Genomic DNA, 14,540 nt, shown 5'->3' on the forward strand with positions numbered 1-14,540 from the left:
GGGTTAGTTGTACCCAACATTTGCTTTACATGCATAATAGTTGCAGACAATATAATAATGGGTGTATTAAGTGCCATATTATTTTATAAGTTTGATGTTCATCTATTTGTTTGTTTGTTTGTTTGTTTTGGGTTTAACGCCGTTTTGCAACAGTATTTCAGTCATATAACGGCTGGCAGTTAACCTAACCAGTGTTTCTGGAATCTGTACCAGTACAAACCTGTTCGTCGCAAGTAACTGCCAACTGCCCCACATGAATCAAAGGTGGAATACTAATGATTTGTACTATCATGCAGCTATAGTCATTTGTTATTAAAATGACATGTTTCAAGTCATTTGGTCTTTTTTGTTTATGTAAATCAAACTGAGAAAACTACCAACATATCGGCAGACAAAAAAGCTATTTGTGAATTTTTCATCCTATTGTCGAACTGTATAGTCTTATCAGTGAAGATTATCTATACATGTATGACAAATTCGTTTGTAGGACTTTGAACGAAATTTATAACACACGTGGCATTTCCGACGATAAAATGATGTTCATAATTATAGTTTTGATGATAACATGTTCTTTTGATGTTAAGGCGGAGGCTGAACAGAATGTGCAACTGCATGAGAGATTTAAAAGACTTGAAGAAAGGCTTGAGAGACAAGAGGAGCTCAATTTGAAGTTGCAGGACATGTTGCGACATCAGGAAGAAAGGAACAGTGCACAAGATGCCATTATAAAACAACAACAAAAAGAAATTGTGAAGCTACAGAAGAATTGCAGGTTAACATATGTTGCATTTGTTTTGGGTTTAATGCCATTTTCAATAGTATTTTAGTTATGTGACGGTGAGCAGTTATTCTTACCATTTTTCCTCAATTATGTACCAGTACCAGTCTCATCCAACAGAAGGTTCAACAAAATAATGAGACGAACCAGGCAACCGCGGTAAACGTCTGGTATGAGAGAATGGTAAATGCTAACTTTTCCGCATGAACCAATGGTGCAGGTCGAATAACTACAAATCGTCACGGAGAACATATGCCATGCAAGGGGTTCGAATCTGTTCTAGGATGATTTGCAAGAAGTCCCAATGTGGTTTATAGCTAGGCTATATGTGTAAAGGCACAAAATATCATTCGATTCTTATATCTATAAAAATGAGTTGTTTGTTTTCCATGAGTATCAGAATATCAACATAAATGTCAGGATATCGATGTTTTCAACATCTAGATATCAGCCAAAAAAGCGCACGCATTCTGTTGTAATTTACCTTGCGATAAAAATTGGTTAGAATCTATCGATAAAATATCGTTAGATGCGATGTAAAATCAAACAGTTCTGTCAATTCAATTTTTACTTTTAGCTTCAGAAAAACTAGTAGAAGCTGCAATAATGCCTTTTTTAAATTTCGGCGTCTAATTTGGAAAGAATGAATGATGCCGTTTGGTTCATATTTTTTATGAATGACGTCGCATTGCACGTGTTTTTACGCGGAAAGGTTTGTCTTTGATATTATTACACCAATGTTGTTTTTATTTTACCAAAATAAACGTTATTGTATTTCCATATAAAATAAATAGTGAATGTAAATATCCATAATTATTCATAATCTTCCATGGTCAAGTGTAATTTGAGCCACACCATGAGAAAACCAACATAGTTCGTTTGCTACCAGCATGGATCCAGACCATCCATGCTATTCGCTAATGGTTTCTCTAGTTGCAATAGGCTTTGAAAGCGAGCAGCATGGATCCTGACCAGACTGCGCGGATGCGCAGGCTGGTTTGGATACATGCTGGTCGCAAACGCAGTATGTTAACTTTCTCATGGCACGGCTCATTTCGTGCCAGCAGTATCAACAGTGTGTATATTAACAACGTATGTAAATGTGTGAAAACATTAATTCATTCGTAGATATTTCATGTGTTATACTGACGTCTTTTTCAACTTTCAGATGCAATAATGATGAAGCTCAAATTGACACGCAAGAAGAAATAGAGAAACAAAATAATATCACGAGTATCTCAAGACGTAATAAAGACAAGCGGAAACTCGAATCATTTACTAGAGGTAACGTAAAACTCATACTTGTTAAGTACGTGACGGGTCATAACGGCTTTGTCTTCGAGACTTAGTTTCGATGATAGACGATAAATGTCAGTTGATCAAAACTTGCACCAAACAAAACAATAAAGAGGAAGCTTATCACATCTGCAATTCATCTTCTGCATTGTGTAACTAAGTCGCATAAGCATTGACAAAACGGAAATTGCGGCATATATGTTACAGAAAAGTGGCAGCGATAATATTTGTTAAACATGTACCCATTGTTATCACCTTATTAAACAAAGACGCCTGAAACTGTTTGTTTTTATACAATACTTGCACTGTTTGTACGTCGATTACGGCGTACCAAAAGTGGAAGAGGTGCGCTAGAAAAAAGAACATAACAAACAGGCAAACATTTAGTGAATATCTTCAAAGATGTAGATCATGTTCCTTGATGAAGTATCAGAACAGAAACAGTATGTCTTAAACAGTGACTTGCTCTTGAATAAAATCGTTTTTGTCGTTCAGATGCTTAGCGTAACTGTTTGTGAATCATTACTTCTTACACTATCAAGAAACATTTGTATTTCAGCAAATCGTGAACTGCTGGAAAGAGTGGAGTTCTCTTCATTTCTTGACCACAATCTCGAACATCTTGGAATAGATCATCCAATAATATACAACAAAGTACTACTGAATGAAGGATCAGCGTATAATAATAATAGCGGTAAATTCACTTTTTTTAATTCTATTCAAATAAAAATTAATTATTTGACCACCAATTAAGTAATTGATCCGTGTTCTTTGAGCATTACAAGTTTACATGAAACCATCTATAGGCTAGAGGTTGAGGAATGGGATGTTCTATGTAAACGAACAATTCTGAGCGAATGTGCTTATATGAATTTCGACCGGTAACACATATCGTATGATGAATAAGACTTATCCGATCACAGTAAATATACATACTACAATATAACCATATTTCAGGTATGTTCACCTGTCCAATGGATGGCTTGTACGTGTTTTATTTCTCCGTATCAACAAACGGTGTACACCAGGTCGTTGCAAAGTTGGTAGTTGATGGCACGAACCAAGTTGATGCTATTTCTGATACCTTTCATACTTCCCATGAGGCTCAGGGTGGCAATCTTGTCGTTCTTTCTTTGCAGAGAGGCCAGCAAGTATGGGTAGCCAACTATAGATGGGTAGACCAATCAGTGCAAGACTCAAACGCCAGCAGATTTTCGACATTCTCTGGCTTTTTGCTCTATTAAAATGGATTTTCGTAAATTGTGTATTTCTTTTCCCTTTTTTTTTTTTTTTTTTTGTCTTTTTTTTTTGTTTGTTTGAAACTCGGTTTGCAGAAAGTAAGCACACAGTTGACAAAGACGGTGCAGGTTGCAGGTTCCATACCCAGCAAAAAGTTGAAATTGAGAATCCCTTTGCACGGAGCAAGTGCTGGTATGAAATCCATGAAACGGTTATCGAGTATAGATAGTTAAAGTGGCATTATGGGCATCTTACTGCACATAGTGTGTTTGGTGACTGTTTTATAAAAGCAATTTTCGGATGCTGTGCATTTAAATTTGTTAAATTAACGTTAATGTCTATTATAGTAAGTATTTGAAGTTGATGTTTATGCAATAAAGAAATTGGACTAATAAAATCAATCTTATACGCAGCGATCTCCCTTACCTACAAGAATAGATTTCTAAAGTTGAAGGGAAGCAGCTCCTGCGTGCAGTTGCACTTATTTTTGACTGCCCCAGTCAAAATGAGAAAAGTCGTATTTGGAAAGTTATTATTTTGTACTGCTTACATGGAGAGTTTGGTATATTGGGTTAAAAGCTACAATTTCCCCCCCCCCCCCCAACTTTTTACACACACATCTATTTCAGCCTGAATTTTTACTTGAAAAATGAGCATAATGCCACTTTAACATTAGCTGAGAGAATAATCTCTACTGTAGCAATGCCTGTTTTAAAAATTCTGAAATGTAATTAGTGAAATTTGTATATTGTTAAGTAACCGCTGGTAAAGCGTTTGCATTTATAACAAATTATCTCGGTACAGCTAAATTGCGAGTTTTGAAACCCCAAACGATCTAAAGTTCGACGCCGTTGAAATATGAACAAAGTTGCACTGAGCACGTGTATTTACGTACATTGTATATATAATATTGATCTTTTTTTTTTTTCTTTTTTTTGCTATACCAGATAGACCGAGGATTTTTGAGTTTTTATTCTTTTTTGTTTATGTATAAGATCGAAAAATCTTTCACCGAGTGAAGACCAGATGCAATATTTTCTCCAGTGACTTAGCCATGAGCGAAAATGTGAAATATGTGAAATATGGTGTTCACGAGTTAAATTGTTTTATGAGATTTCTTGACTTCTTTAACATTTATTACACGGAGTGAATAGTTATAATAAATGTCGGTAAATACTAATTAAATAGCTGTACATAGCTATTGATTTTCTGTTTATATATATATATGCACCGACTTTAAATAAAATTTGTATTGTATTGTATTGTGTTGTGTTGTGTTTTACTGTGTCGTGTCGTGTCGTGTCGTATTGTATTTGTGTTCGTAGATGCTTTTTATAAACATCTATGTCTTAAGATCTATCTGAAATAATATTATATTAAGGAAACAGTTTCCGATTATTTGTAGCATTCAAATGTAGTCCCGTACCATTGCAAAATAAAGACAATATTTTCACTGCTTTATTTTGATATTCGTGTAGTGATCATTTTAATGGGGCTGGGAGTGAATGAAAAAGTATGAAATGCTATTTTTATATGTATTTGATAGCTTTTGTACGCAATACAACTGTTTTATCCATCGCAAGTAGCCCACGTTAACTATATCGAGGCGCGATGGTAGGATAGTAGGGTGACAGAACAGTAGGGTAGTAGAATGGTAGGATAATTAATATATAAATAGTAGGAGAGCGATGGTATGACAATAGGATTATATACTGCCGGTCTCCTATCCTAATATCGCTTTCCTACCATCTTGCAATCCTACCACCCTTCTTTCATACTGCCCTTTTATCCAACCATCCCTCTGTCAGACCATTACCTTTCGTACTTTTCTTCCCGCGTTATAAAATTAAGTGACCGTTGTCCTTCTTCTGTGCGCGTTCGTCTGCTAGATTCAGCAGACTGAAAGAATAAATTCAAAATAATATTACTCTATTTTTACTACTGGATTTCTGCCTTTGAGTGTTTTAACCCTGCTATCATAGGATATTTAATAGTACGTCATTCTGTCATCCTACCTATCACTATCCTGCAACCATACCGCCGCCATTCTACCTTCACCATCCTTCTATCCTACTATCCTACTATCCTGTCATCCTACTATCCTACCATTAGGCGATGAGCGATGGTAGGGTATAAAACAGTATTGCATACTTTCACTTCTGTAGTTTAATTTCAGCTTTTGCGAATAGTATTAGGCATCGAAACAATACCTCTCCTATAATGTACAAAAAGAAGCCTTTCATAAATGGGACATTCTACTTTTTCCGCAGTGATATTTCACTATGTAATCAACGTGTTATTTTAAATTTCTACTTCAGTGTTGCTTTTCCAACACGTGTCTATTTTCATGAAGATGATTATACACATGAATATATATCATTAACAAAAGTATTGCAGATGTCGAAGGAGGAACGATGAAACTGCGTTACTAGTATTTTGGAAGATATCAGCAGTCAAGCTTAAAGTGCTAATGTAAATTTCAATGTTTCCTGCATGTTTAATTGTATATACTAGTATATGGAATGCCTGAACAAGACAACAGCCAAATTAATACATTGTCAACTTAATGTTCCAACGAGTTACTATTCTGACTACTCCGTAATGTTCAAGAGACTATGGTGCAGAGTACGATCGTTGGACTTTTGATTTAGTTTATACTAACTTATTTTAGCTCGATTGTGATGAAAGCTTAAAACTTATTTGAGCCACTCCCGAGTTCGCTTCCTGGAAAAACCAGTACTGGTGTCATATGAGAAGACGTGGTCGTGACCCCAGTGGGACTCGAACCCACGATCCCCGGGTTGAGCGGCTGACATCTTAACCACTAGACCACAGCTCCCCCTTTGACTCTTGATTTAAGGCCGCGGGTTCGAAACCCAGTCAGAGCGCAATATGGAAATTCATTTCGAAAGAGCGAGTGTGCTTAAATCAAGGAACTTCTCTGTACATCTAATAAACTTTTTACAACATTATTTTTATTTAATTACTATCTCGTTATATCCATAGGCCAATTAAAGTGTTAACAACTGTTTTGTTTTTATCAAAGTAATACAGTATTATACGTGTATGTATTTTCAGACGAAAAAGTCGAAATCATGAGTCATTTCCTCTGTTATTATTTTCTTGCTTCCAAATGACTTGTATTTTTATATTTAGACTTTTTATACCACGGGGAAATACCAATAATAGCCAATCATAATCGGAAATCGATTGTTGGTTGTACCGATGTAGATGTAGATGTAAATAGCGTTGAATAGAGTTTTGGACAATAGAAATTAGATTAGCCTATATATAGGTCAAATGATTAATAGGTCGAAATTAAATATATATGTTCCTGGTTAGGACGATTTTGAAAATGGTGACTTCATATGTTAATTATGTAGCAGTATCATTTCAATTGTCAAATACAAAAGTAGGATGTACTGTACCAATACCTACATTAATTCACCCTTTAACATAACGTTATTTTAAGGAATGAATTTTTTTTTCGGTACTCGTGAGAAATGAGCGACAAAATAGTATCGGCAAATCTATGAATCGCGGTATACATAGCGATTCATGTTTAATTTGCCGATTTTCACTACTAAATATTATTATCTTCAATATCATGGCCATTGTTAAAGGGTACATATCTCGTCACCTCAACGCAACAAAGTCGTATCTTATTATAAATTTATATAGAGATACGACTTTGTTGCGTTGAGGTGACGAATTCTGTGATTTAGACAATAAAACCAATTGAGGACCGGGACGTCACCTAAATTGGATAGTATTTAATCTCGTTTACACTTTCTATAACGTTAATGTGTACTTGATCTAAGTAAGGACCTATAGATAACATCAATCGGTATTACGGTTGAACCTACGTGTAAATTCCACCTAATATCTTTGTTGAAAAGTAGTCTTCCATACGGTATCCCGTTAGGGCCATCGCCACGTATAATTCCACCCAAAGCACGAAAGCACGTTGATGAAACTGAGTCGAAACAACGAAACCACGATGTTGAAAAGCCGAGACTACGATGGTGAAAACTCGAAACTGCGATAGTGAAAAGTCGAAACAACGAAATTCCCCTACCAAAATATCAGGCTTCTGACGAACGTTGCGGCAAATTTGCCGCAAACGTTTTGGTGAATTTGCCGCAAACTTTCTTTTGGCAAACTTTTACCATGCAAATTAGTTTGCGGTAAATTTGCCGCAAACAATTTATGCAAATTAATATGCAAATGAAGTCTGCGGCAAACCTAATTTGCATGGTAAAAGTTTGCGGCGAGTTTGCCAAAACCTTTCTGGCGAACTTCTTGCATGGGTTTGAAACTTTTTAAATATTTTAAAGGCTGTGAAAGCTCATAACTGATTTGCAAAAAAAAAAACTCCTCTGTGTGCAAATGTCTTAATCAATTTGCAGATTCACTAAATTATTTATTGCAATCTATTTTATCTAGTGGTCTTCATGTTGCATAAGTCTAAAATAAACAAAAGCTAACCGTTAAAAATCATTCAGTTTTTTTTTGTTTTTTTTGCATGCGTAATGATGTGAAAACTAACCTTACATCGCAACATTATCCACGGAATTAAACACAGTATACTTCCGTGATTTATCCATCTTTTTGTATTTTTTTTTGTTTAGTATGGAAACAAACATATCCATGTTAATAAATCAATGTTCAACTACTGTTTGGCAGTTTGAAAATGGAGCTAAACTCTACGCAGCCGATAAAAACAAAGAAGTCATGTGATACTGTTCTGGTAATCCTCTGGCGAACTTTCACATCTGGTCAGATAATTAAAAGATTATGGCGAATGTTTTGAAGACGAAAATATAGATAAAAGATTCTGGTAATGTTTTGGTGAACAAAATCATGTGATAAAGTTTCTGGCGATGTAATGGCAAACTCTTTATTCAGTAAAGTCTGTGGTGAGTTTGCAGCAAAGTCACCGAAACGTTTGCCGAAAGATCGCCGCTACCGGCAAACTCCTGCAAACATTTATTACATTTACTCTGTTCTGGTGAACTAAAATGTTTGCGGCAAATTTACCGCAACTTTTCATTTTGGTAAGGGTTACGATTATGAAAAGTCGAAACAACGATGGTAAAAAGTTGAAACAACGATGGTGAAAGGCGAAACAACCATGGTGAAAAGTCGAATCTACGATGGTGAAAAGTCGAAACAACGATGATGAAAAGTCCGAACAACGATGGTGAAAAAGTCGAAACTACAATGATGAAAAGTCGAAACAATGATGATGAAAAGTTGAAACTACGATGGTGAAAAGTCGGAACAACGGTGATGAAAAGTCGAAACTACGATGATGAAAGGTCGAAACAACGATGATGAAAAGTCGAAAGCACGATGTTGAAAAGTCGAAATAACGAAACAACGAAACCACGATGGTGAAAAGTCGAAACAACAATGATGAAAAACGAAATAATAACGTGTTTTTATCATCGTAGTTTCGTTGTTTCGAGTTTTGACCAGCGCAGTTTCGAGTTTAAATTTGACCATCGTTGTTTTGACTTTTCAATATCGTGGTTAAGTTGTTTCGACTTTTCATCATCGTAATATCGTACTTTTCGTGCTTCGGACGTAATTTTAAGCAGGTTTTACTGTTTAGTAATGGGAATCATTAGAAGGTGGTCATTCGCAGAGGTTTAATTGTATATCGACGGTAGAATAAACGCTTTCTTGTCAACATTTGAAATCTTATTGTATTGAAGGACAAAAAAAAGCTTTATTATATATATTAAATGCATAATATACATTACAAATCCAACTACACCAGAAAGATTCACAACGATAGCTCGTTCTTAAATATATGTGTGTTGTCGACACATATAGTCTATAGTTAAAACTCGACAAAATATTCGACTTCAAACAAAATCTATTTAGTTTAACAAATTAAATTAAATTTAAGATTCTTTTCTTCTGTCTGTCTAAGAAACCTACACTTGTACTTCAGCTTTGGAAATGTTTCCATACCTGTAAAATAAGAATAGCCACGCATTAAAGGTTTACCTTGTTGCTATACGCAAAGTAAAACATACAGCAAAATCGAGAGCACAACTCATTCAAAATAAAGTATGACATGAAAAAAATATTTAAGAAAGTAAGTGAACTTAAATCGCATTTAAACTTCTTTGTACAGAACGTTTTTCCATACTCCTTTCTTACCGCACGATGATGAAAATGATATTGAATAGTAGCCCAGACACAAATGTAATGGATGGTATAACTTTTTATCAAATACAACTATTTTAAAGGTAAATGCAGTAAAGTCTAAAATAACAAGCGTTTGTACACACACGTGTCAGCCAACTTCCATATAAACTTGACAATACATCTAGCCTTTATGGTGGGATTTACAAACTCAGTCTGGGTTATATAAATATACTCTCATGCCTAATCGTGAGAGCTGCATAAGTTCTTTTGTTAGCAAATATATCTAAGAACAAAATAGTTTACCTAGAATGAATTTCACTGTTGCAATAGACAGACAGTATTCCAAAAGCTGAATCGTCCTCACTGGCGTCGCTGATGGTATCGTGGGACGTCTTTTGAACTTCGTTTGTTTTGGGGTTATCGTAGTTGATCTTTAGAGCACTGTCGCATATGTATTCTAATACAGGGATGTCTTTGACTGAAGGTATAAAGTTGTCTAAATGTACTTGTTCTGGCGACGCTAACTTGCAGATCGCAGTGGGGTCATATATTTCTTTAGACACATGCAAGCTGAAGCTAGAGACGACTGCGTTGCGGTATATTTTTTCAAGGGTTGCCGTCATGAAAAATGAAGATGTTGCTTTATTTTGAAATTCAGTAGTCGCACGTACCTCACTGTTGTGTGGTGGTAGCACCGTATGGTCGCATATGTATCCAGCTATGTTTCTATTATGTTTTGAAGTTGTAACGCACCTGCAGCGTTCTTCAATTGATGATACATATATGTAAGGATTTGGAGCTAGAGAGTGACCAAATATTCCTTTAAGTATAGGCAAACTCGGCATTTCCGATAATGTGAATGGAGTACTAGTCATTTGTATCGCAGTGCCAGGTGGTGTGATCAGATAAAACACTAAGTTAATGCAGATTTCTTCTGTAAATGTTTTGACTTTGTTCACATGATAAACAGCATTTTTGTTCATTTCTCCAGTTTGAACTGCCATACCTGTTGTTGTAAATGCATGGCAGGCCGGAGGCACTGTGTGACCATAGATTTCTTTTGATGGTGTCGTTTTGGATACCGACTGTACTGTGTGACTGTATTTTTCTGCTTGAATAGAGATGTCTGCAAGTGTCTTTTGTCTCTGACACTGTAATACAAAGAGGCTGTAGATTTTTTCAAATCTGTCGTATTCGTGTATCAAAAGAATAACAGGAGTGCCAACCCTTTTGTACAAACAGAAATACTGCAGTGACGCTCTGGCTATCGAACAGGTGGTAGATAACACATCCCAAAAGGTCAACATCGTGTTAGTCCGTAGTACAACGACGCCACTGACTGTACTTGTTTCAAATGCTGAAATAGTGTTGTTGTCTGGAGATAATAGATGACTGTTCAAGTCTTTAGCTGCTGTATGTTTGGACAAAAAGGCATTAAATTCAGGGGTTTTTATCACAGGATAAACCTTATTTCTGCAGGTACCGCTAAATGTTCCATCGTCAGGCTTAGAAGGAAGTGTACTGCTGCATTTCACTTTAATCTCAAAACGACCGTGACCGTTCTCAGTTCCTGATCCGAGAAGTTTATTTGGTGAGAGTGTAGTGACGTGCACATTTTCTAGAGCGTCAACTGTATCTTTTCTTCGTTTCTGTATCTTTGATGGTCTTACAGCAAAACTGTACAAACCCTCTCCTGGTAAAGTGTCTCCGGCTTCTGAATACTGAATCTCAACCTTTGGTTTTTCATGATATCTTAGAAACGAGTCCACGCTATTGGAAAAAATGTACTGATAATGGCTGGAGTTTAATGTCAGCATTCTGACCTGCTTCTCTTCGCTAAACTGTCGTTTGAGTTTGCTAATTAAACTATCTACACGAACGGCAACGGTTTCAGCATCGGACTTAACAAACGGTCTCCATTCAACTTCAGCTTCTTCTTCAACATTCCTCTTTAGTCTCCTCTTGTCAAGTATGCTAAGAAATCGTTCGGTTGAATTTGGAACTTCAAATGAAGAATCGTCCACTTCTCCTTCTGATAGGGCTGCTATAGTACAAGTCATGCCTATAAGATACAAAATGTTTTATATAAAACAGATAGCTGCTGTTGGTAAAGCATATGAGCCACACCATGAGAAAACCAACATATTAATAGTGGCTGTATCTCTAATTCCAATAGGCTTTGAAAGCGAACAGCATGGATCCTGACCAGACTGCGCAGATGCGCAGGCTGGTCTGGATCCATGCTGGTCGCAAAGCCACTATGTTGGTTTTCTCACGGCACGGCTCACATGTTTCGGTGTATAATTGTTTCCTTGCTCGTACAAATTGTGCATATGTAAACATTCTTTATTTCTATATGTTAAATACAGTTGGGTAAGAGCGGCAGTATAAACGTATAAGGCAATAGACGGAAAGACAGATATTGAGTTGTGTAAAAGATTTATCATTTTAGTGTGTGCTTCCATTTTTGAAAGTTGTGTGTGTGTGTGCGAAGGAAGACCACAGGTTCGCTTACGGACATATTTTAGCTACAAACTGGCCCCAATCTTCTGCAAGCCATAATCAGGTGTAAAGCCTGTTTACATGCTATATATGTTTTAGCAGATATGAAAACACATGAGGTGTCTCCGTGGCTAAGGTCGCTGACTTCAAGTCACTTGCTCCTCACCGTTGTGGGTTCGAGCCTCACTCGTGACGTTGATTCTTCATGTGAGGAAGAAAGAAAGAAAACATATGTGTTAAGAGCTGATCTTATTTTCGAGATACACGTTACTAAGACGTACCTTAGCCATTTTGTTATTTATGACGAATTGTTAATTATTAATAAATATAGGCTAAACATGCTTAATATCTTAATGGATTACAACACTCATGTATTTTAATATTGTTAAAAATGTACTTGGATTTCAGCATAAACTCTTTCATACTAAATCATATCCTCATGCAGATAAGTTTCTTTTTTATTCAGTTTGTTAAATTGTTTATTTAATTCCTTTAGCTTATTCTTTCCAGTCATACTCATTGGACATATCAGTTCATCTGCTAACACAGACGAAATGGGACATGTTCTAATTAACTCTGTTTATAGTTTAACAATCTAATTATATCAAATTTAGCATATTTATTTAATAAAAATATGCCAAACTCTAAAAGGACGACTTTGCATTTTATTTATCTTGCCTTTTTTAAAGCGTAAAATATAACATAATCTTAATTTCTTTTGATGAAAACGTTACGCAACATGTTTCCGTATGTCAAATATTTACCTGCATTCATATGTATGATATAACCTGTTTAATCTTGTGTCATTATGAATGAGGCAGGAATTTCTGTCTTCAGTAACGTTTGGTCTCTATAGAGTTAGCGTTTTAACGTCATATGTTTCTGACTTCATTAACGTCAAATCGCATCAGCGAATGAAAAACGTGGAGAAAACTAAAAGTTTTTCTTACATGTTGCTTTTTCATATTGAATTTATCAAACGATTTCAATAAACTAATAAAATGCGAGACTCTGTCGTGCATGTTATCTTTTTCTTCTATTTTTTTTTAACTCGTTTAACTCGGAAATTATTAGATTCTAACATCGGGCTTTCTTCTTTCTTTACCTGTTGGTTACAAAGTTCGTTCGACCAACGTCTTCTGTACTTTAAACGACGTAGGCCTAAACATCAAATGTTTTTCTTTTCTTTTTTTCACTAGTATAATAACGAGAATAATTTTATTACATATATATCTGAGGTCGTTGGAGCGGAATAAAGTCATTATTAAGGCCTACATATTTTTGATATTACACGAGTGCAATTAAGAAATGAAATGATTTTTTTCGGTGTTCATGCGAAATGAACGACAGAATAGGATCGGCAAATCCATGAATTGCGCTAGCGATTCATGTTTAATTTGCCGATCTTATTCTGTCGTTCATTTCGCATGAACACCGAAAAAAATAGTTTCATTTCTTATATTTACATTATATTTCCTTTCCATTAGTAAACTATATAATATTATGAATTGCATAGTTTGTAGCATTTAACATTAAAATCAGCTTCCCGGCCATTCTGTTCACCAGACGGAACAACTGCGACGTCACCTGACTATACGCGGACGTCGTCAAAACAGCGGTCGCTTATCACTAAGCAGCGCTGACGTAACTTTCGCGCGTTTTCTTTTGCTGTTCATACGAAATGAACGTCATAATTTTCAATGAAAAAGAATCGGACGAATGTAAATGTATTAGTCTATATTATATCAATCTATCTTAGCTCGTTTTTAATGAAAGCTATATAAGCTTATTTGTATGACACTCGAGTCTACTGCTTGGAAACACCAGGTAGCAGAGAAGGTGCGGTCGTGACCGTGCAGTGGGAGATGAACCCACAACCCTTGGATTGCGCGGCCGATAATTTAATCACTAGATCACCACTCTGATCACTGATGTCAATTATATTAAGAGTGGGCGTTGGTTGAATTAGACAGTAATCTACTGAAACTCACAGGAATGAAATAATCAAGAAATTTGCTGCGGCAGCTAGCGCTATATAAAGCTATGATATACATGCATGCATGTATTTCAGCTTTTACAGTATGTCTCTGACTGGAAATTTACATAACTACATGTATGTATTTGGTGTTATCTAAGTATAGCGATTTTCTAAGTTATGGTTTTTTAATTCGAGTCAGTTTAACCAAAACACATAGCAGCCACAGTCGACTCCTTCAAAGCTTATGCCATTGTGCCTGTTCTAATCTCTGCCCTCAATCTTTGAACAGCTGTCGGTCAATAGCTATACTGGTTCAGTGCCTAAATTTGGACAGTGCTTAATAATTCGGACACCGTTTAAAAATGCTTTACGATCATGATTTTTTTACTGAAATGAACAGGATCGACGCAAACGAAAGCTTTGATAACCAGCTGTCAACAACTGTGTACAAATGTAAGCTTTTCCAGAGAAAACTACCTTCAAATATCCGCACCGCATAAAGTAAACATTGTGTGTGTGGGGATGACGTGATACAGCGCGCGCCAGTTATTTGAAAAGCGATGAGGTATACTGATTAAATAAGAA

General features: G+C 35.9%; 2 protein-coding genes across 2 annotated transcripts; one reads left to right on the forward strand and one right to left on the reverse strand.

Moving 5' to 3' along the window:
• Positions 1 to 492: 492 nt before the first annotated feature.
• On the forward strand, positions 493 to 3,349 carry LOC128555361 (uncharacterized). The gene is made up of 4 exons (XM_053537569.1): positions 493 to 772; positions 1,947 to 2,062; positions 2,634 to 2,768; positions 3,032 to 3,349. Exons 1-4 carry the CDS (start codon positions 534 to 536, stop codon positions 3,316 to 3,318), a joined length of 777 nt encoding a protein of 258 aa, XP_053393544.1. The 5' UTR covers positions 493 to 533; the 3' UTR covers positions 3,319 to 3,349.
• A 5,830-nt stretch (positions 3,350 to 9,179) lies between these two features.
• LOC128546113 (uncharacterized) lies at positions 9,180 to 12,862 on the reverse strand. Its single transcript, XM_053537570.1, has 3 exons — positions 12,742 to 12,862; positions 9,779 to 11,537; positions 9,180 to 9,295 (listed from the first exon to the last, which is right to left on the reverse strand). The coding sequence occupies exons 1-3, from the start codon at positions 12,749 to 12,751 to the stop codon at positions 9,259 to 9,261; spliced, it is 1,806 nt and encodes a 601-aa protein (XP_053393545.1). The 5' UTR covers positions 12,752 to 12,862; the 3' UTR covers positions 9,180 to 9,258.
• Between the last annotated feature and the right edge of the window lie 1,678 nt (positions 12,863 to 14,540).

Source organism: Mercenaria mercenaria, chromosome 2 (genome assembly GCF_021730395.1).
Source record: "Mercenaria mercenaria strain notata chromosome 2, MADL_Memer_1, whole genome shotgun sequence".
NCBI classification, from domain to species: domain Eukaryota; kingdom Metazoa; phylum Mollusca; class Bivalvia; order Venerida; family Veneridae; genus Mercenaria; species Mercenaria mercenaria.